The 20,310-nt window shown below is 54.8% G+C and overlaps 1 protein-coding gene across 2 annotated transcripts in view; it reads left to right on the top strand.

The window, feature by feature from the left end:
- Nucleotides 1-18,641, top strand: part of HUWE1 (HECT, UBA and WWE domain containing E3 ubiquitin protein ligase 1) — a 1,800,886-nt gene extending 1,782,245 nt beyond the window's left edge. The window contains exon 82 of one of the 2 annotated variants that reach the window (XM_086940169.1): nt 17,352-18,641. In XM_086940169.1, coding sequence (XP_086796295.1) covers nt 17,352-17,454 — 103 coding nt within the window. In that variant the 3' untranslated portion in view covers nt 17,455-18,641. The remainder of the gene's footprint in view (nt 1-17,351) is intronic. The other variant, XM_086940170.1, reaches the window with a different exon arrangement.
- The last annotated feature ends 1,669 nt before the right edge of the window (nt 18,642-20,310 follow it).

Below are 20,310 nucleotides of genomic sequence, written 5' to 3'. Positions count from 1 at the left end.
TTTTGAATCTCCTACGGTGCCGGTAGGATGCCCGGTTTTAAGAACTGTGACGACTGTGACCGGACGATGTCGGTCACGGATCATCACCGACTCTGTCTCCGGTGCCTGGGCCCCGACCACGACGTGGACGCCTGCGTTGATTGCCGGGCCTTGACAAATAAAGCTAGGCGGGAGCGGTCCCGCAAGCTGCTCGAGCTCCGGGTGTTGGCCCCGCGTCGAGAGCGGTCCCGGTCCGGCCGGAGGTCAAGAGAGCGATCGAGGGAGCGGTCGCGGAGCCGTCATGGGCGCTCCGGGAGTAGTCACCATTCTTCTGGTTCCTCAGGTAGGAAGCACAAAAAGTCGGGGCGTCGTCATCGTACCCCCGACTCCCCCCGACGCTCGCGCGATGCGGCCGGGGGTTCGGGTAGCCGCGGCTCCGCGTGAGTCGCTGACGCGGCCTGCTCCATACCCTGCGGTCCCTGGGCAAGGCGCGTCGCCTGAGGAGATAGAGGCATTCCTCGTGGCCATGAGGGCTCTTTCTCCTCCGGCGGGTTCTGCGGCGCCTTCGGGCCCTGTGAAGCCGTCCGGGGGTCCTAGCGGCTCGGGTGACCCAGCCTCGACCCCGTGGGGTGCTCGGGCACCGCCGACGGCTCCGATCCCGGCGCCGCAGGGGCCCTCGGGGTCGACGCCGGCTGGTCAACCGGCCTCTCCGGCGCCGATTCCATCGGGGCAACCCCTGGCGCCGCGCCGGCGCTCCGGCGCCGCCGTCCCCATTCCCTCTCCGAAACCGGACGCGGAGTCGGAGCGGAGTCGGACCGGCGTCGTTCGATGCCGATGGGGCCTGTGAACCCCGAGGAGCCCGTCTACATTGTTGATTCAGAGTATGGTGAGGATGTAGAATACGGAGAGGGGTGGGAGGGGTCTGAGGACCCTCTGACACGCGAGTGTCAGTACGACATGGACTGGACAGGTGACTTGGGTGACGCCAGTGGTCTGGATGACTCCCCCAACCCTGGTTTTGTCTCGCCTCCTACCGTGGCTACGGAGGAGGGGGCTGCCTATTCAGTGGTGTTGATGAGGGCTGCCAAGGCCTTACACCTTGAGCTCCCCGTCGCGGCTGTGAGGACTAACATCCTCACTGAGGTACTCAAACCGCAGTCATGCCCACAGGAGCCACTGCTGCCGTTCAACGAGGCCTTAACTGACGTTCTTTTGGGCATGTGGTCCAGGCCCGCTTCAGGTTCGCCTGTTGATAGGAACGTTGCCAGACGCCACCGTCCGTGTTCAGACGACCCCAAGTTTCTGTCCACCCACCCCACCCCTGAGAGTCTGGTGATCCAGGCCTCCACCTCCAAGACCGCATTCCCGTCGACCCCGCCCGACAGGGAATCAAAGAGGTACGACCAGTATGGCAAAAAGGTCTTCTCGTCCCTGAGTCTGGGACTGCGGTCTTGCAACACCGCGTGCCTCTTGGGCCGCTACACCCACTCTCTGTGGGATACGGTCGCGGACCTGCTGCCTGAATGCCCGCCGGAGGTACGGGCTAAGCTCGGCAAGGCCATGATTGAAGGCCGAGACGCAGCAAGATACTCCATCAGGTGTGGTCTTGATACGACCGACTCGCTGGGCAGAGCGATGTCCACGACGGTGGCGATTCGTCGCCACGCCTGGCTGAGATCCGCCAACTTCTCGGCTGATGTCCAGAATGCCTTAATGGACATGCCGTGTGATGGCAGTCGCCTGTTTGGCGACAAAGCGGACCACGCGCTGGAGCGCTTCAAGGACTCCAGGGTCACGGCCAAGTACTTAGGTCTCTCGACCCAGCGCCAGCAAACGGGTTCGTTTCGCTCCTTTCGTGGCCAAGGAAGGGGCGGTCCGAACACGTGCTGCCAGCCACGCGCCGCAACAGACTTATCAACGCGGTGGCGGCCGTGGAAACCGCCGTGGTGGCAGTCGGGGACAGCGGCGAGGTCAGGCCACACCTCCCCCCGCAGCATCTGCGACTAAATCCTCCTAGTCCGTGCTTTCAGGCCCATGTGACGCCGGTGGGAGGCAGGGTTCGCCATCACCTCTCCCACTGGCGCACAATAACATCGGACAGGTGGGTGCTGCAGCTCGTCCGAAGGCACTACTCCCTCCCCTTCGAGACAACTACTCCAGCCATGCCACCGCAGAACCACCGTGTGTCGGGGGGCCACTTGACACTTCTGAGGGAGGAAGTTACGGCCCTCTTGGCCAAGGGGGCCATCGAGCGCGTTCTTGGGCCAGAAGTAGGACGTGGTTGCTATTCCCACTACTTTCTGGTACCCAAGTAGGACAAGGGGGGCCTACGTCCTATCTTGGATCTAAGGAACGTCAACGGCTTCCTCCGGAAGGAGAAGTTCAAGATGTTGACTTTAGCTCAGGTCTTGGCTGCTCTAGACCCGCAAGACTGGATGGTAGCGTTGGACTTGCAGGATGCGTATTTTCACATCCCCGTCCTGCCGGCCCACCGGCGTTACCTGCGGTTCACGGTAGGCCACGAGCACTTTCAGTTTATCGTGCTCCCCTTCGGCCTTACCAGCGCCCCACGGGTGTTCACCAAGGTGATGGCGGTGGTCGCAGCCCATCTGCGCAGATTGGGGGTTTCAGTCTTCCCCTATCTAGACGACTGGTTGTTGAAGTGGGGCTCGCCCCAGACGGTCGTCCACCACCTTTAGATGACGGCAGACCTCCTGCACGTGCTGGGGTTCTCCATCAATGTGCCGAAATCACACCTGTGTCCCTCTCAAAAGCTCCTTTTCATCGGAGCAGTTCTCGATTCGGCGCAGTTTCGGGTCTATCCTCCGGAACGGCGAGTCCAGGATATACGGGCTTTGATTCCCATCTTTCAGCAGTTATCCCGGGTTTCGGTCAGGTTGACGCTGCGGCTGCTGGGGCTGATGGCCTCCTGCATCCTTCTGGTACATCACGCCCGGTGGCTCTGCAGTGGGACCTGAAGTTTCATTGGGCCCAGCATCAGGGCAACCTGTCCGACCAAGTCGTGATCTCAGAGGGCACTGCAAGACAACTGCAGTGGTCGCTTACGGACCGCGATTGGGTCAGAGGTAGATCCCTCTCCCTTCCCCAACCGGAGCACGTTGTTGTGACGGACGCGTCCCTCCAGGGCTGGGGAGGCCACCTGGGAGAGGCAGAGATCAGAGGCATCTGGTCTCCGGCGGAGTCCCGGCTCCATATAAACCTGTTGGAGCTCCGGGCGATTCGTTTGGCACTGAAGGCATTCCTCCCCTTTGTCAACGGGAGTGTGGTGCAGGTGTTCACGGACAACACCACCGCCATGTGGTACTGCAACAAGCAGGGCGGGGTGGGGTCGTGGACCCTTTGCCTGGAGGCTTTGCGCCTCTGGCAATGGCTGGAACGTCAGGGCGTGAATCTGACGGTTCAACACCTGGCAGGTTCTCTGAACGCCAGGGCGGACGAACTCAGCCGTCGGTGCTCGATGGATCACGAATGGCGTCTGAACTCGGACGTGGCGCAAGGCTTCTTTCGGCAATGGGGAGAGCCATGATTAGATCTATTCGCCACAGAAGAGAACGCGCAATGTTATCAGTTCTGCTCGTTGGAAATTCCAAGGCGGCACTCGCACGGCGACGCCTTTCGGCGCGAGTGGAGTTGCGGTCTGTTATACGCCTTTCCGCCTATACCACTTCTGCCCAGAGTGCTGAAGAAGATCAGGCGCGACCGGGCCCAAGTCATCCTTGTGGCTTCGGACTGGGCTCGAAGGTACTGGTATCCCGAGTTACTCAGCATGTCAGTCGTCCCCCGATCCGCCTGCCCCTTCAGGAGGACCTTCTGTCGCAGCAGCAGGGGACGGTCCTCCACCCGAACCTGTCCAGCCTCCACCTCCATGCGTGGAGATTGAGCGGCGGCAGTTAAAGCCATTTGACTTGCCTCCTGAAGTCTGTGATGTGATTCTGGAAGCCAGGCGTTCCTCCACGAAATCGGTATACGCCTATCGGTGGAACAAGTTTGTGGCATGGTGCATAGCAAAGGCTGTGGATCCTCTCTCTGCCCCTCTTTCTGAGGTTCTTCTCTTCCTTCTCTCTCTTGCCCAGCAGGGCTCTGCTCTGGGCACTATCAAGGGCTACCTTTCTGCCCTTTCGGCCTTTCTGAGGCTACCTGATCAACCTTCTTTGTTCAAGTCCCCCATTGTAACAAGATTCTTGAAGGGCATCACACGCATGCATCCACCTGTTCCGTTTGTGATGCCTCAGTGGGACTTGAACCTGGTTCTGACCTTCTTGATGTGTGCTCCCTTTGAGCCGCTTCATTCTTGTCCTCTTCGTCTCCTGACTTTAAAGACGGCCTTCCTGGTTGCCATCACCTCTGCCAGGAGGGTGAGTGAGCTCCAGGCTCTTTCTGTCAAACCTCCTTTCCTGTCCATTCATCCTGACAAGGTGGTTTTGAGAACTAGACCTTCTTTCCTGCCGAAAGTTGTCTCTGCTTTTCACATCGGGCAGTCCATCACCCTCCCTTCCTTCTTCCCGCCTCCGCATCCTTCAAAGGATGAAGAGCGGCTCCATCGTCTGGACCCAAAACGTGCGCTGTCATTTTATATGGATCGCACACGCCAGTTCCGGGTGGATGACCAACGGTTTGTTGGCTACGTGGGTGCGAAGAAGGGACGGGCGGTACATAAACGGACCATCTCTCGGTGGGTCGTTCTGTGCATCAAAGCGTGCTACTCTTTGACTCTGAAGGAGCCTCCTGTTGGGCTGAGGGCCCATTCCACTCGGGCCACGGCGGCTACTACTGCCCTGGGCCGAGGAGTCCCCTTGCAGGACATTTGCCAGGCGGCTACGTGGGCCTCGCTGCACACATTTGCGAGTCACTACTGCCTGGACAGTCAAGTCCGGAGGGATGGCTTCTTTGGCCGTTCGGTCCTCCAGGACTTTCTGGTGTAGGATTGTATTGGTTCGCAGACCCACCACCGGGGTTGGTATTGCTGGGGTATCTATTCTAAGGTAAGGAATCTAATACTAACCTGTTTCTTTCAGATGAACAAGTTACTTACCTTCGGTAACGATATATCTGTAAGAAACAGTAGTTAGTATTAGATTCCTTACCGCCCCACCCATCCTCCCCGTTCTGCGAACTGATACCTAGGGTTAAGGACATCCCTTTCAGGGCCCTAGTTTCAAATGGCACCAGTGTTGGTTCTCACATGGCTCTGCGTGTTCTGGCGCAGAAAAGCTGTGTACAAAGAACTGACGTCAGCGCGCGGAGGCGGCGTCTATATACTCCAGCGACGTCATCACGACGCCGACGACTGACGCGTCGCCGCAGGGGACGCCTGCAGACGACGCCTACCGACGCGCAGGGGTACTGCTACGCAAAAGTTTCCGGATCCAGACTGACGCCTGGGGATATTCTAAGGTAAGGAATCTAATACTAACTACTGTTTCTTACAGATCTATCGTTACCGAAGGTAAGTAACTTGTTCGTTGAAGGTGGGCTCGCCCCAGACAGTCGTCAGCCACCTCCAGACTACGGCCGACCTCCTGCATTTGCTGGGGTTCTCCATCAATGTGCCGAAGTCGCACCTGTGTCCCTCTCAGAAGCTCCTCTTCATCGGAGCGGTTCGCGACTCGGCGCAGTTTCGGGTTTACCCACCCGAACAGCGGGTTCGGGATGTACAGGCTCTGATTCCCATCTTCCAGCCGTTATCCCGAGTCTCGGTCAGGTTGACGCTGCAGCTTCTGGGGCTGATGGCCTCCTGCATCCTTCTGGTGCATCACACCAGGTGACGGATGCGGGCTCTGCAGTGGGACCTGAAGTTTCAGTGGGCCCAGCATCAGGGCAACCTGTCCGATCATGTCTTGATCTTGGAGGGCACTGCGAGACAGCTGCAGTGGTGGCTCACGGACCGCGACTGGATCAGTGGCAGATCCCTCTCCCTACCCCACCCTGAGCACGTGGTTGTGATGGACGCGTCCCTCCAGGGCTGGGTAAGCCACATGAGAGAGGCGGAGATCAGAGGCCTCTGGTCTCCGTCGGAGTCCCGGCTCCATATCAACCTATTGGAGCTGCGGGCGATTTGTCTAGCACTGAAGGCATTCCTCCCCTCTGTCCGGGGGAGTATAGTGCAGGTGTTAACGGACAACACCACCGCCATGTGGTACTGCAACAAACAGGGCGGGGTGGGGTCATGGACCCTATTCCAGGAGACTCTGCGCCTCTGGCAGTGGCTGGAACATCAGGGCGTGACCCTGGTGGTTCAACACCTGGCAGGCTCTCTGAATGCCACGGCGGACAAACTCAGCCGTCGGTGCCTGATGGATCACGAATGGCGTCTGAACTCTGACGGGGCGCCAGGCCTCTTTCAGCAGTGGGGAGTGTGAGAAGTTGGCCTGATATATGATGCTCACTAGTTCTAGTGATCACCTTGTATCAGTCCAAACAACCCTTATGGTGATTGGTTGTAAAGTCAACCTTATAGACCAGCTATCCGAATGGTAGCATGGACAAAGCAGTCTTAGGCTAAACTCTTTTGGCATGTGAAGCCAGCTGTTTTACCACAGATAACCCCTTGAATACCAAGTGAAAGGACACCACACAGGTTGTTATGAAAATAAACAATATATTTATTAACTAACATACACCTCTGAACTCTTTGAGATCAGAGGGCTAAGCGCATGACAATCTCTTAGGAAAAATATGTTTAAGTTGCACAAATTACAATGGTGCCCTAGGGGCACGACAAACCATATACTAAGTAAGTGGAATGTGAAAGTCGATAAAAGGAATGGAGCTGTCCAGAGGCTGTAGGATCGCTGGGACCACGCTACACTAACTCTAGGTAAGTAATAGGAGGCCCATGGAACGCGTGTGCAGAGTGTGAACTCACACGCGAGATGCGTAACAGTGTCTATGGACAGTACAGTTCAAGTAAAAGGTGAGTACGGACAATCCTGACTATGTAGGACTAAAACGACTGTGGAACTGGACACTAGGAAAGTCAAGCTACCCTTGAGCACCGAAATGCTCTTGTTACCTCACCCACAGGCTGCGGGTGCATAGGTGCGAAGTCGTGTCGGGTTCCGGCGTTGAAGTCTATGGAGCCTGGAAGAAAAGATGCTGCAGGCGATCAGGAGGAAGATGTCCGGTGTGATCCAAGGGTGGATCAGTGAAGAGGAGAACCTGAAAGCAGAGGGGACAATGTTCAAAGTCACTAGCCAGTGACTGGAGTGGAACCAGGAGTGGAACCAGATGTCGTCGTCGCGATCAGGTGAGAGTGGACACTTGCCTTTGCAGCCACGTGGACCAGATGGTGTCTTCGATCAGGATGGAGGCACGAGCTGTCCCACGCAGGCTCTCGCTGTCGGCAGTGTTGGATCCGGATTTTGAGTCAACAGGCCTTGGCAAAGGCAACCCACGCTGTGAGTGGAAACGGCGTCTGGAGTGGACCAGGAGGGTCTGGGGTGCTCCTCTTTTGGAAGGGAGCAAAGGCCAGTCTGGAGCAACCAGACCAGCAGTGAAGATTTCAAGGTTCGTCGTCTAGGAGGTCACTAGCCAGCCGGCAAGTGACCAGACAACGCGTCGAGCAGCAAACAGGCAGAAGGGCCCCACGCAGATCTCGTGGATGCTGGAGGGCTGGTCTTCGATGCAGGAGCTGCTCGGGGTCGGGGCTTCTCAGTCCCCAAAGCACTTGGACGAGGTTACCTCCGAAGTCGTGCTGGAGCGAAGTGCTGCTTCTTTGAAGATGGCCGGTCCCCACGTGTCTCGTCGCACCCACGGATCTCAGCTGTGCTGCAGATGTAGGTAGAGGTCGGAGAGGTCTGGGAATCCGGGTCTAGTCGGGCTCTGAAGTCTGAATCCTCGAGGTAAGACGACAAAGGGAGGCCGCTGGACGCTGATGGTGCCTGCTTGTGCAGGGTGGACACTCCTTGCCCAGAAGGGAGATTTCTTCAGTTTTCTGTGGAGCAGAACGTCGAAGTCCAGAGTTTCTTCTTGTAAAGTTGTTCAGGATAATCTAAATTGGAATGGGACCAGCTCCTACCTTTATCCGGCTAAAGGGGGCTGTACTACGACTAGGTCCCTCCTCTGGGTGGGACCAGGAAGGGGGGTGGTTACACCCCCTATCCTTTGTCCGGTCTTGCGCCAGAGCTGGGCCTGGAGAGCCCCAGGAACTGGTTTAGACCGGTGTATGCACAGGGACACCTTGTGTGCCCCAGGCATGTCTCATTCCTTTCAGCCCTGTCCTACCCAATACACAAAATCCTGTCTGGGTTGGTGCTAGCACCTCCCAAGGCAGGAAACCCTTTGTCCAAGCCTCCCTCGCTGGAAGGACTCCCAGCAGCAGGAGGTCAGACTTGTGTCTGTGGTGGCAGCATCCATTTTGTGATGCTGAGGCTCGAGTTAACTTTAACCGGGGTTCACAGTTACCTACATGTCGTGTCCCTCTAGAAGGGTGGAATGCTACCCCCGTCGCCAGAATTGGCGAGGGGGTAGTATTCCAATTCGTATGACACCTTACTCGACAAGTTTTGATAATGATATACCAAAGTTAGCAATAACCGCGAGGATTATAATGCACTTAAGAGTATATGGTATAGCGTTATCATGGAAACAGCTAAAGGACTTGGTTCTGAAAGCTGCAGACAGGCTCAGCTCATGCTAGAGCACCATCTCACATAATTCCAAGCACTCTGCCTTCAGGATTGATAAGGCATGCCATAGGAGTGACTGATAGGAGGATCTGTGTCCATTTTAGGGTTAGATATAGGGATACTATATCTAAAGCAAAGGGTGATTACACCACCTTGCCCCAGCTGATTGATCAGCCAGTTGTGTCAGATTTGGATGGCCAGCCAGGGGTGGCATAATACATGCTGCAGCCCCTGAGTGCACCTATGCCCTGGGTACCTAAGGTACACTGTACAGGGACTGATAAAGTGACTCAGTATCCAATTAGATATGCACCTAAGGTACATGGTTGTCAATTTAGAGAGAGACAGCTAGGCTGTGGGTCTGATTAGCAGGCCCACAGCCAGGGAAAGTCGTAAATCAGTGAAGCAAAAAGCAAAAATCGGGGGTGACCATAGGATTGCAGACCCCACTCTCCTACAGGGAGAGCCTTGGTTAGATCTATTCGCCACAGAAGAGAGAGAACGTGCAATGTCATCAGTTCTGAGCGTTGGAATTTCCAAGGCGGCACTTGCTCGGAGACGCTTTTTGAAGCCGCTTGCCTTAGTTCTTGGCACAAGCTCCTCCAGCCTTCCTTCCATAAGCTAGTCTGGTAGTTTCTGGTTGCATCTCTTCATGTAATTCTTGCACCATTACACTGAGAGTGGTCCCTTTTCCTCTCGCTCCTCTTTCTTTGTGTTCCTATATGACTGGTGCTGTTTCTACCTGTCATTCATATGCTGGTATGTTGTGGCGTTATTCTGGCATTCTTTGAATGTCTTGCATCCTGTTATCTCCGCTCTCCGAGCTCCTTGGGTTACTGTCTGGCTGTTCCCCCCTCCCCCCCCCCTCACAGCTTTCCCCCTTTATTCGTCACTCTGTTGCCGGATCGGGTGCTTGGCGCTGTTCTGTCGCAGACCCTCCACCCCTTTGGGGTATGGCTGTGTTATCTATTCTAAGTTAAGGAATCTGCGGCTAGATGTCCCTATCAGATGTACATGTTACCTTCTGTAACGATGTATCTGGTAGAGATGTTGTCTAGCCGCAGATTCCTTACGCCCACCCAGCCTCCCGGTTCTGCGAGAATCTTGCAGAGTAGTGTCCTCTGCTGGCCTCTTCAGTTGTCATTGGTTAGCTCTCACAGGAGTTCTTTTTGTGGCTCCCCTCTGAGTGTTTCCATATACATATAACCACTGCTGAGGGGCTTCTTTTCCTGTAATACGGCACAAGGAGATTCGTTTTCCTCTCGGGTAATCTTCCCTTCCTTCCGTCTTTTCTATTGACTCTGGCCCTGGTCTCCTCTTGGGGGTCGGTTGTGCTCTGGTTTCAACCTCCGTTATTATAGGGAAAGGGCCAGTCTTTTCATCATTCCTATGGTGCACTGTTCTTCTGTGCTCCGTCCTTAGTAAACGACACGGTTCTACATGGCAATATCAGTCTATTTTGGTCTGTTGAGATGTTTTTTCCCTTGTTGCAGTCAGGGAAGGGTCTTCGCTTAGCTTGCAGGGCTTTTCCCACAGCTTTTCACTTGTATGTAGGCAGTGTCTAATTCTGTCTTTTACGATGGTGTTTTCCACCATGCTCCTTCTTTATTCGCTGATTTTCATGCCTCGCACACTGTTCCTATACTTTCAGTTTTTTGTTGGTAGCTCTGTGTTGTACCGCGGAAAAGTTTCTCCGAAGAAAACTGACGGCAGCATACCGGGAGGGACTTGTATGACCTCGCTGACGTCCCATACGTGGACGACGTCATGGCGAGGTCGTGTGGCGCCATCCCCCGGCGCACAGAGGTGCTCCTGCAAAATATTTCCAGATCCAGTCTGACTCCTGGGGATATTCTAAGTTAAGGCATCTGCGGCTAGACCACGTCTCTACCAGATACATCGTTCCCGAAGGGGACATGTTACTACACACTGGGTCTACTCCGTAGGGCCTTCCCCCTTCTGCCAACAACTACACGTAAAACCCTGGTCCAGGCCCTAACCCTCAGCCGCCTGGACTACTGCAACGCCTTACTTATCTCCGCCAAATAATCTTCACTCTGAAAACTGGAAGTAGTCCAAAACACAGCGACTAGGCTGGTGAACAATGCTCCTCCCAGAACCTCGGCCCCCCCACCCCTCCGAGAACTTCACTGGCTCCCAGTGAAACAAAGGGAAAAATTCTAAATATGCTGTATGGTCCATAAATCCCTGAACAATCAGGGTTCCAGCTATCTGACCCAAAAACTAGTCGGGTACGTCCCCCCGAGAACCTTACGTTTAAGCAATCATGGACTCCTCCAAGTCCCACGTATCAAACTGGCCCGCATGGGCGGTAAAGCATTCTTTCACCTTGCCCCTCAGTACTGGAATCAGTTGCCATTCAACTTGCGTCAAATTTCCAACTTATGGCATTCAGAAAGTTACTAAAAACGACTGTTCTAATAATCTCCTCTTGTTGGCCGCTAGCAGTCAAAGCGCGGAGATACCCTGATGGGGGGGATTCAGGCGCTATAGAAATTATAAATCTGAAAGAAACACGTTAGTGTTAGATTCCTTACCTTAGAATATCCCCAGGCGTCAGTCTGGATCCGGAAACTTTTGCGTAGCAGTACCCCTGCGCGTCGGTAGGCGTCGTCTGCAGGCGTCCCCTGCGGCTCCGCGTCCGTCGTCGGCGTCGTGCGCCGTGATGACGTCGCTGGAGTACATAGACGCCGCCTCCGCGCGCTGACGTCAGTTCTTCTTTTTTCCGCGCCAGTGGACGCAGATCTGGAAGAGCAGTACTCCGGTCTTTGACCAAGTTTTTTCGACTTTTTTCTCTATTGTGCCTGATAGGATGCCTGGATTTAAGAATTGCGATGACTGTGAGCGCACGATGTCGGTCACAGACCATCACCGCCTCTGCCTCCGGTGTCTGGGCCCCGACCACGACGTGGAATCGTGCCTCGACTGCCGGGCCCTTACCAACAAGGCTAGGCGGGAGCGGTCCCGCAAGCTGCTGGAGCTCCGGGTGTCGGCCCCACGTCGGGACCGGGAGCGGTCCCGGTCCGGCCGGAGGTCGGGGGAGCGTTCGAGGGAGCGGTCGCGGAGCCGCGCTGGGCGCTCCGGAAGTCGACACCACTCGTCAGGCTCGTCAGGTAGGAAGCACAAGAAGTCGGGGCGTCGTCATCGTACCCCCGACTCCCCCCGACGCTCGCGCGATGCGGCCGGGGGCTCGGGTGACCCCAACCCCGCGGCTCCGCGAGAGTCGCCGGCGCGGCCTGCCTCATACCCTCCGGTCCCTGGGCATGGCGCGACGCCTGAGGAGATCGAGGCGTTCCTCATGGCCATGAGGGCGCTCGCTTCTCCGACGGGGCCTACGGCGCCTTCGGGCCCAGTGCTACCGTCTGGGGGCCCTGGCGGTTCGGGTGTCCCTGCCTCGGCGCCGTCGGGTGCTCCGGGCCCGGCGTCGCCGACGGCTCCGACCCCGGCGCCGCAGGGGCCTTCGGGATCGGCGCCGGCTGGTCTTCCGGCCTCCCCGGCGCCGTTGCCATCGGGGTTACCCCCGGCGCCGCCCCCGCGCGGCGCCGGTTCTCCACTGCCGGTTCCGGCCGGCGGTGGGGTTCCGGCGCCGGCCCCGGGCGGCGCCGTCCCCTTACCTTCTCCGACGCCGGACGCGGCGCCGGATGGGCGTCGCACGACGCCGGTCCCGGCGCCGATGGGGCCCATGAACCCCGAGGAGCCGGTCTTCATCATTGACTCCGAATACGGAGAGGATGAGGAGTACGGTGAAGGTTGGGAGGGGTCCGAGGACCCTCTGGCTCGCGAGTGCCAGTATGACCCGGACTGGACGGGTGACTTGGGGGATGCCAGTGGTTTGGACGACTCCCCTAACCCTGGTTTGATCTCTCCTCCAACCGTGGCATCGGTGGAGGGAGCTGCCTATTCTGTGGTGCTGATGAGGGCTGCCAAGGCCTTAAACCTTGAGCTCCCCGTCGCGGCCGTGAGGCCTAACATCCTCACCGAGGTCTTCAAGCCGCAGTCATGCCCTTTGGAGCCTCTGCTGCCGTTTAATGAAGCCTTGTCTGACGTTCTGTTGGGCACGTGGTCCAGGCCCGCTTCAGGTGCGCCTGTTGATCGGAACGTGGCCAGGCGCCACCGTCCTTGTCCGGACGACCCCAAGTACCTGTCTACCCACCCCACTCCTGAGAGTCTGGTGATCCAGGCCTCGACCTCCCAGTCCGCATTCCCGTCGGCCCCGCCCGACCGGGAATCCAAGAGGTATGACCAGTTTGGTAAAAAGGTCTTCTCGTCCATTAGTTTGGGCCTGCGGTCTTGCAACACCGCCTGCCTCTTGGGCCGCTACACCCACTCTGTGTGGGATACGGTCGCGGAGCTGCTGCCAGAATGCCCCATGGAGGTGCGGGCAAAGCTCGGTCAAGCTGTAGCTGAGGGCCGGGATGCAGCGAAATATTCCATTCGGTGTGGTCTTGATACGACCGACTCGCTGGGCAGGGCTATGTCTACGACGGTGGCGATTCGCCGTCACGCCTGGCTGAGATCCGCCAATTTTTCGGCTGATGTCCAAAATACCCTGATGGACATGCCGTTTGATGGCTGTCACCTGTTCGGTGACAAAGCGGACCACGCGCTGGAACGCTTCAAGGACTCCAGGGTCACGGCCAAGTCCTTGGGTCTCTCGACCCAGCGTCAGCAACCGGGTTCGTTTCGCCCCTTTCGTGGCCAAGGAAGGGGCGCCCCCACACGTGCTGCCAGCCACGCGCCGCAACAATCCTTCCAACGCGGTGGCGGCCGTGGAAACCGCCGTGGTGGCGGTCGGGGACAACGGCGGGGTCAGACCACACCTTCCCCCGCAGCATCTACCCCAAAATCCTCCTAGTCCGTGCTTTCGGCCCCATGTGACGCCAGTGGGTGGCAGGGTTCGCCATCACCACGCTCACTGGCGCACGATCACTTCGGACAGGTGGGTGCTGCAAATTGTCCGAAGGGGCTACTCCCTCCCCTTCGAGACCTCTCCTCCAGCCATGCCACCGCAGAACCACCGTGTGTCGGGGGACCACTTGACACTTCTGCAGGAGGAAGTTACGGCCCTCTTGGCCAAGGGGGCCATCGAGCGCGTTCCTGGGCCAGAAGTAGGGCGTGGTTGTTATTCCCACTACTTTCTGGTGCCCAAGAAGGACAAGGGGGGCCTACGTCCTATCTTGGATCTAAGGAACGTCAACGGCTTCCTCCGGAAGGAGAAGTTCAAGATGTTGACGTTAGCTCAGGTCTTGGCTGCTCTAGACCCGCAAGACTGGATGGTAGCGTTGGACTTGCAGGACGCCTATTTTCACATCCCCGTCCTGCCGGCCCACCGGCGTTACCTGCGGTTCACGGTAGGCCAGGAGCACTTTCAGTTTGTCGTGCTCCCCTTCGGCCTTACCAGCGCCCCACGGGTGTTCACAAAGGTGATGGCGGTGGTCGCAGCCCATCTGCGCAGGTTAGGGGTTTCAGTCTTCCCCTACCTAGACGACTGGTTGTTGAAGGCGGGCTCGCCCCAGACAGTCGTCCACCACCTTCAGATGACGGCAGACCTCTTGCACGACCTGGGGTTCTCCATCAACGTGCCGAAATCACACCTGTGTCCCTCTCAAAAGCTCCTTTTCATCGGAGCGGTTCTGGACTCGGCGCAGTTTCGGGTTTATCCTCCGGAACGGCGGGTTCGGGATATTCAGGCTTTGATTCCCATCTTTCAGCCGCTATCCCGAGTCTCGGTCAGGTTGACGCTGCGGCTGCTGGGACTGATGGCTTCCTGCATCCTTCTGGTGCATCACGCCAGGTGGCGGATGCGGGCTCTGCAGTGGGACCTGAAGTTTCAGTGGGCCCAGCATCAGGGCAACTTGTCCGACCACGTCTTGATCTCGGAGGGCACTGCGAGACAACTGCAGTGGTGGCTTACGGACCGCGATTGGGTCAGGGGCAAGTCCCTCTCCCTTCCCCAACCGGAGCACGTTGTCGTGACGGACGCGTCCCTCCAGGGCTGGGGTGGCCACTTGGGAGAGGCAGAGATCAGAGGCATCTGGTCTCCGGCGGAGTCCCGGCTCCATATCAATCTGTTGGAGCTGCGGGCGATTCGTCTGGCACTGAAGGCATTCCTCCCCTTTGTCAACGGGAGTGTAGTGCAGGTGTTCACCGACAACACCACCGCCATGTGGTACTGCAACAAACAGGGCGGAGTGGGGTCGTGGACCCTTTGCCAGGAGGCTCTGCGCCTCTGGCAATGGCTGGAACGTCAGGGCGTGACTCTGACGGTTCAACACCTGGCAGGTTCTCTGAACGCCAGGGCGGACGAACTCAGCCGTCGGTGCTCGATGGATCACGAATGGCGTCTGAACTCGGACGTGGCGCAAGGCATCTTTCTGCAATGGGGAGAGCCTTGGTTAGATCTATTCGCCACAGAAGAGAACGCGCAATGTCATCAGTTCTGCGCGTTGGAGTTTCCAAGACGGCACTCGCACGGCGACGCCTTTCGGCGCGAGTGGAGTTGCGGTCTGTTATACGCCTTTCCGCCTATACCACTTCTGCCCAGAGTGCTGAAGAAGATCAGGCGCGACCGGGCCCAAGTTATCCTTGTGGCTCCGGACTGGGCTCGAAGGTACTGGTATCCCGAGCTACTCAGCATGTCGGTCGGTCCCCCGATCCGCCTGCCCCTTCAGGAGGACCTTCTGTCGCAGCAGCAGGGGACGGTCCTCCACCCGAACCTGTCCAGTCTCCACCTCCATGCTTGGAGATTGAGCGGCGGCAGTTGAGGCCATTTGACTTGCCTCCTGAAGTCTGTGATGTTATTCTGGCAGCCAGGCGTCCCTCCACTAAGTCGGTATACGCCTGTCGGTGGAACAGATTTGTGGCATGGTGCACAGCAAAGGCTGTGGATCCTCTTTCTGCCCCTCTTTCGGAGGTTCTTCTGTTTCTTCTTTCTCTTGCCCAGCAGGGCTCTGCTCTGGGCACTATCAAGGGCTACCTTTCTGCCCTTTCAGCCTTCTTGAGGCTTCCTGATCAGCCTTCTTTGTTCAAATCCCCGATTGTAACTCGATTCTTGAAAGGCATCACTCACATGTTTCCACCTGTTCCGTTTGTGATGCCTCAGTGGGATTTGAACCTGGTTCTAACTTTCCTGATGTGTGCTCCCTTTGAGCCCCTTCATTCTTGCCCTCTCCGTCTCCTGACTTTAAAGACGGCTTTCCTGGTTGCCATCACCTCTGCCAGGAGGGTGAGTGAGCTCCAGGCTCTTTCTGTCCAACCTCCTTTCCTGTCCATTCATCCTGACAAGGTGGTTCTGAGGACTAGACCTTCTTTCCTGCCCAAGGTTGTTTCGGCCTTTCACATCGGGCAGTCCATCACCCTCCCTTCCTTCTTCCCGCCTCCGCATCCTTCAAAGGATGAAGAGCGGCTCCATCGTCTGGACCCAAAACGTGCGCTTTCATTTTACATGGATCGCACACGCCAGTTCCGGGTGGATGACCAACTGTTTGTTGGCTACGTGGGTGCGAAGAAGGGACGGGCGGTTTGTAAACGAACCATCTCTCGATGGGTCGTCCTCTGCATCAAAGCGTGCTACTCTTTGGCTCGGAAGGAGCCTCCTGTTGGGCTGAGGGCCCATTCCACTCGGGCCACGGCGGCTACTACTGCCCTGGGCCGGGGAGTCCCCTTGCAGGACATTTGCCAGGCGGCTACGTGGGCCTCGCTGCACACCTTTGCGAGGCATTACTGCCTGGACAGTCAAGTCCGGAGGGATGGCTTCTTTGGCCGTTCTGTCCTCCAGGACTTTCTGGTGTAGTTTTGTATTGGTTCGCAGACCCACCACCGGGGTTGGTATTGCTGGGGTATGTATTCTAAGGTAAGGAATCTAACACTAACGTGTTTCTTTCAGATGAACAAGTTACTTACCTTCGGTAACGATATATCTGTAAGAAACATTAGTTAGTGTTAGATTCCTTACCGAACCCACCCATCCTCCCCGTTCTGCGAACTGATACCTAGGGTTAAGGTCATCCCTTTCAGGGCCCTAGTTTGTACATGGCACCAGTGTTGGTTCTCTCATGGCTCTGCGTCTCCTGGCGCGGAAATGCTGTGTGCAAAGAACTGACGTCAGCGCGCGGAGGCGGCGTCTATGTACTCCAGCGACGTCATCACGGCGCACGACGCCGACGACGGACGCGGAGCCGCAGGGGACGCCTGCAGACGACGCCTACCGACGCGCAGGGGTACTGCTACGCAAAAGTTTCCGGATCCAGACTGACGCCTGGGGATATTCTAAGGTAAGGAATCTAACACTAACTAATGTTTCTTACAGATATATCGTTACCGAAGGTAAGTAACTTGTTCATCAAATCAATTAACTTGCACGTATCTACCAGAAAGAGTTTTCTCAAAGGTAAGTAACTTGTTTGTTATTTTAGACACCTTCTGTAGATGCATTTCTTGATGTCCAGTATTGCTGGAAGAATGGAGAAGGCATTCTTTAATAAATGTTTCCGTTCTTAAACACAGGGTTGATTCTCATAGAGAAACTGCCTCTGTGGATTCCATTCAGCATAAAATGCCTTGGCCTCTAATTCAGCAGCTATAAGCCTCATTAAGATAGGCACCCTCTGTGATGTTGTCTCAAGCCGATGCTATGGGCCATTGCTGAAACATATTTTGTGGTGCTGACTAAGATGTATTTCTTTTGTTCTCCTTCTCTCTTAGCTTTAACCAGCTGGATCTACCAGCCTACGAGAGTTATGAAAAACTTCGCCACATGCTGCTGATGGCTATCCAGGAGTGCTCCGAGGGCTTTGGTCTAGCTTAAGGACGGATCTTGCCATTGTTAAATGTTCTACTGTCGGACTCTGGGGGAGAAAAATTCCAAACCAAGAAATGAAAAGCCTGTCTGTGTCCTGTCGACACTGCCTGGCTGCCCAAGATCAAGGAGGAGGCAGGTGTCGCTTGGGCCTGCCTGAAACTACCTGCGTGCAACATAAATCCAGATCTTGGAAGGACTGTCCACTAAAGGACTCAACCTTTGATAGGGATGAGGGGAGGGGAGAAACAAAATTATATATAAATATATATATATTTTTTGTTCTGTTTGCATTTCTTAATTTTTGCTTGGAATGTGTTGCTGTGCACATTTAATAATTAACAAAGGATACTTTTTTTTTTTTTTTTTTTTTTTTGAGGGGGGCAAGCAGGGGCTTGCACTCTTGTCCTGTCGACAAGATGAGGGAAAGTGAACACCAATAAAAATCGCTATTGCTGAGCGGTCACTTCTCACTATGACATTTTTTGGGTTTTATTTTCTATAACGCATATGCAGATCACTTTTCCTGTAAATAAAAAAAAACCTCAGAAAATGATTATCCAAATGGGAACACTTTCCTTGCCCCCCGCCCTGTTCCTGCGGCAAACATGAGGTTATTTCTTCCTAGGCAAGAGATTGTTAGGGGTTATTTGGAGGGTGTCTAGGAGAAATGCAGGAATCATGGGACATCTACAGGGCACCCGCACACCAGACATTTTTGTTGGACGTTGACGAACTTTGTGTGGATTTTCTAGCAGCAGAAGTTAAAGGAGCTGTTATGGTGCGCATCCAGGGAGGGGAGGGCTATGGAAAGCCCGTATGTATAAAGAAGTGTACAATGGAAGACAGTTTATCCAAGTTTTTTCCCTCCTCCCCCCACATATTTATTTAGTGCGATATTTTTTTAATTTACAAAGGTTTGAATTAATCAGATAATGCTTTGTTGTTTGAATTTCATTCTTAAAGTGGGGGAGAGAAAAAACTAAATGGAATAAGTGACAGGTATTTTCTTTGCAGGTTTGCCATTGAAGAGTCCTTTCTCTGTGTGGACGCACATTTACAGTGAGATGCTGCTACTCATTGGTTTTGTTCCAACTTTGGATGAGCGCAGAGTGGCAGCACACTCGCGTCAATTTTAGCCATTTCCGAGGAGAAATTAAACAAGCAATTCAATAAAGGTTTAGTTTGAAAGATAAGGAGATTCATTCATTTTTGTAATTTTGTGCCTGTACAACAATATTCAGGTATTAGAAGTGTATATTCCTACTTGCCAAATAGTACTGCAGCCCAAATTAAAAAGTGCTTTCTCTTCTATGCTGTGCACTTTATAGTTCTTTCCAAGTGCTTGTATGTTGCTAGAGTTTATCAGTTTGAATCATGCTACCCTCTCTTGCTCTCAACATGTGTGCATCCTTCAGTTCAGAACACGTCAGAAGGCCTCCGGCAGCTCACCGCCTGGCATGGGGCATACAACAGTGCTGCAGGCTCCAACTTGCACCTGATTCGGACAAAGACTTTATAGAAGTACAGAACCATACAAGTGACCGTCTGCTGTACTAAGTCTAAAGTAATACTTTTTGTGCCAGTGTTGGTTTGGCATATTAAATTGATGCCTACAGTTGGCATGTAGGGCCTGGAGATATTGCAACACTGCATAGAATTCTGACTGCTCTACTCAGCAGTATATTTCTGTTTGTTCAGCCTTGCAGGCATAAATACTGTAATCTGATAGACTTCTAGCTGCAGATTCCTTACCTTTGAATTTCCCAGGCGTCAGGCTGTTACTGTTAGGAATCTGCAGCTAGATAGTCTCTACCAGCTAATGCGTTACCGAAGGTAAGTAACTTGTTGTTAGGTTGCATCAAGCCCCTGAACTTTATGCACCTGGAATACTTAAACACAAAATAGTGAATATTTGTGAAAGGATGACCATCATAGTTATTGATACCCTTCTTCCTGAAAGCAAGCATCTGTAATGTCCTTTTAAAGCAATTTGGGGCAGTGTGTGTGAACACCTCCATCTGATAGAGACGTCTAGCCGCAGATTCCTTCCCATAAAATCCCCAGGCATCAGACTATATCTGTAATTTTTTCGTGAGCAGTGCTCTTACACACACCGGTAGGTGGTGGTGGTCTGCGTGGCGTCCGCACTTGTAGTGACATTCGTGGTTCCTATATATGCACCAGCCGAGCGAGCAGACATCTGTTTTTTTCTTTAAGCACAAGTCAACACCGATCCGGAGAGAGCTACCCCTAGTAACTTTTTGACTGCCTTTTTTTTTTAACTTTTTGTCAAATTTATTTTTAGATTTCTCCTGGTGTGGCAGGGATGTCCACTAGAAAAGCTGTCTTTAAACTCTGCGCCGCCTGTCACCAACAGATGTCGGTGACGAACCCACATCTTGTTTTCATCTGGTGACTGGAGTGCGACCACGACACGAAGACCTGCATAGACTACTGCACCATGCACCCCAAGGGGAGCGGTCTCTCAAGCTCCTTGCTGATTGATGTGTGACGCCGCAACAGGCTTGAACCCTGTCAAGAGCAAAGTCCCAGGATCGGTCGTGAAGCCATCTGTTTGTCAAAGTCGTCCGAGCGTTCAGGTAATTCCACAAAGAGAAGAAAAGTAAGAAGTTGAAAAGTCCTTCGACTTTCATCCGTCAATCCTCTGAGGAGACGAAGAAGTGTTGTCATTCAAGGCCTGGGTCTGCCATTGAGCCTGAGCCACGCCTCCCTGAATTTCTAGGAGCCAGGGTGACTGTCCTGCTCTGAAAACTTTGAGGCCATTTGCCTCATTTTTGAGTGGACCGCTCTCGACAGCACACTTCCGGGCCCCTTGGGTTTGTGAGGGGTCCCTACTGGTTC

The sequence above is a fragment of the Lissotriton vulgaris genome, chromosome 10 (assembly GCF_964263255.1).
Source record: "Lissotriton vulgaris chromosome 10, aLisVul1.2, whole genome shotgun sequence".
In the NCBI taxonomy this organism is placed as follows: domain Eukaryota; kingdom Metazoa; phylum Chordata; class Amphibia; order Caudata; family Salamandridae; genus Lissotriton; species Lissotriton vulgaris.
The sequence above is the reverse complement of the archived record's forward strand: the minus strand, read 5'-3'. Positions and strand labels throughout refer to the sequence as shown.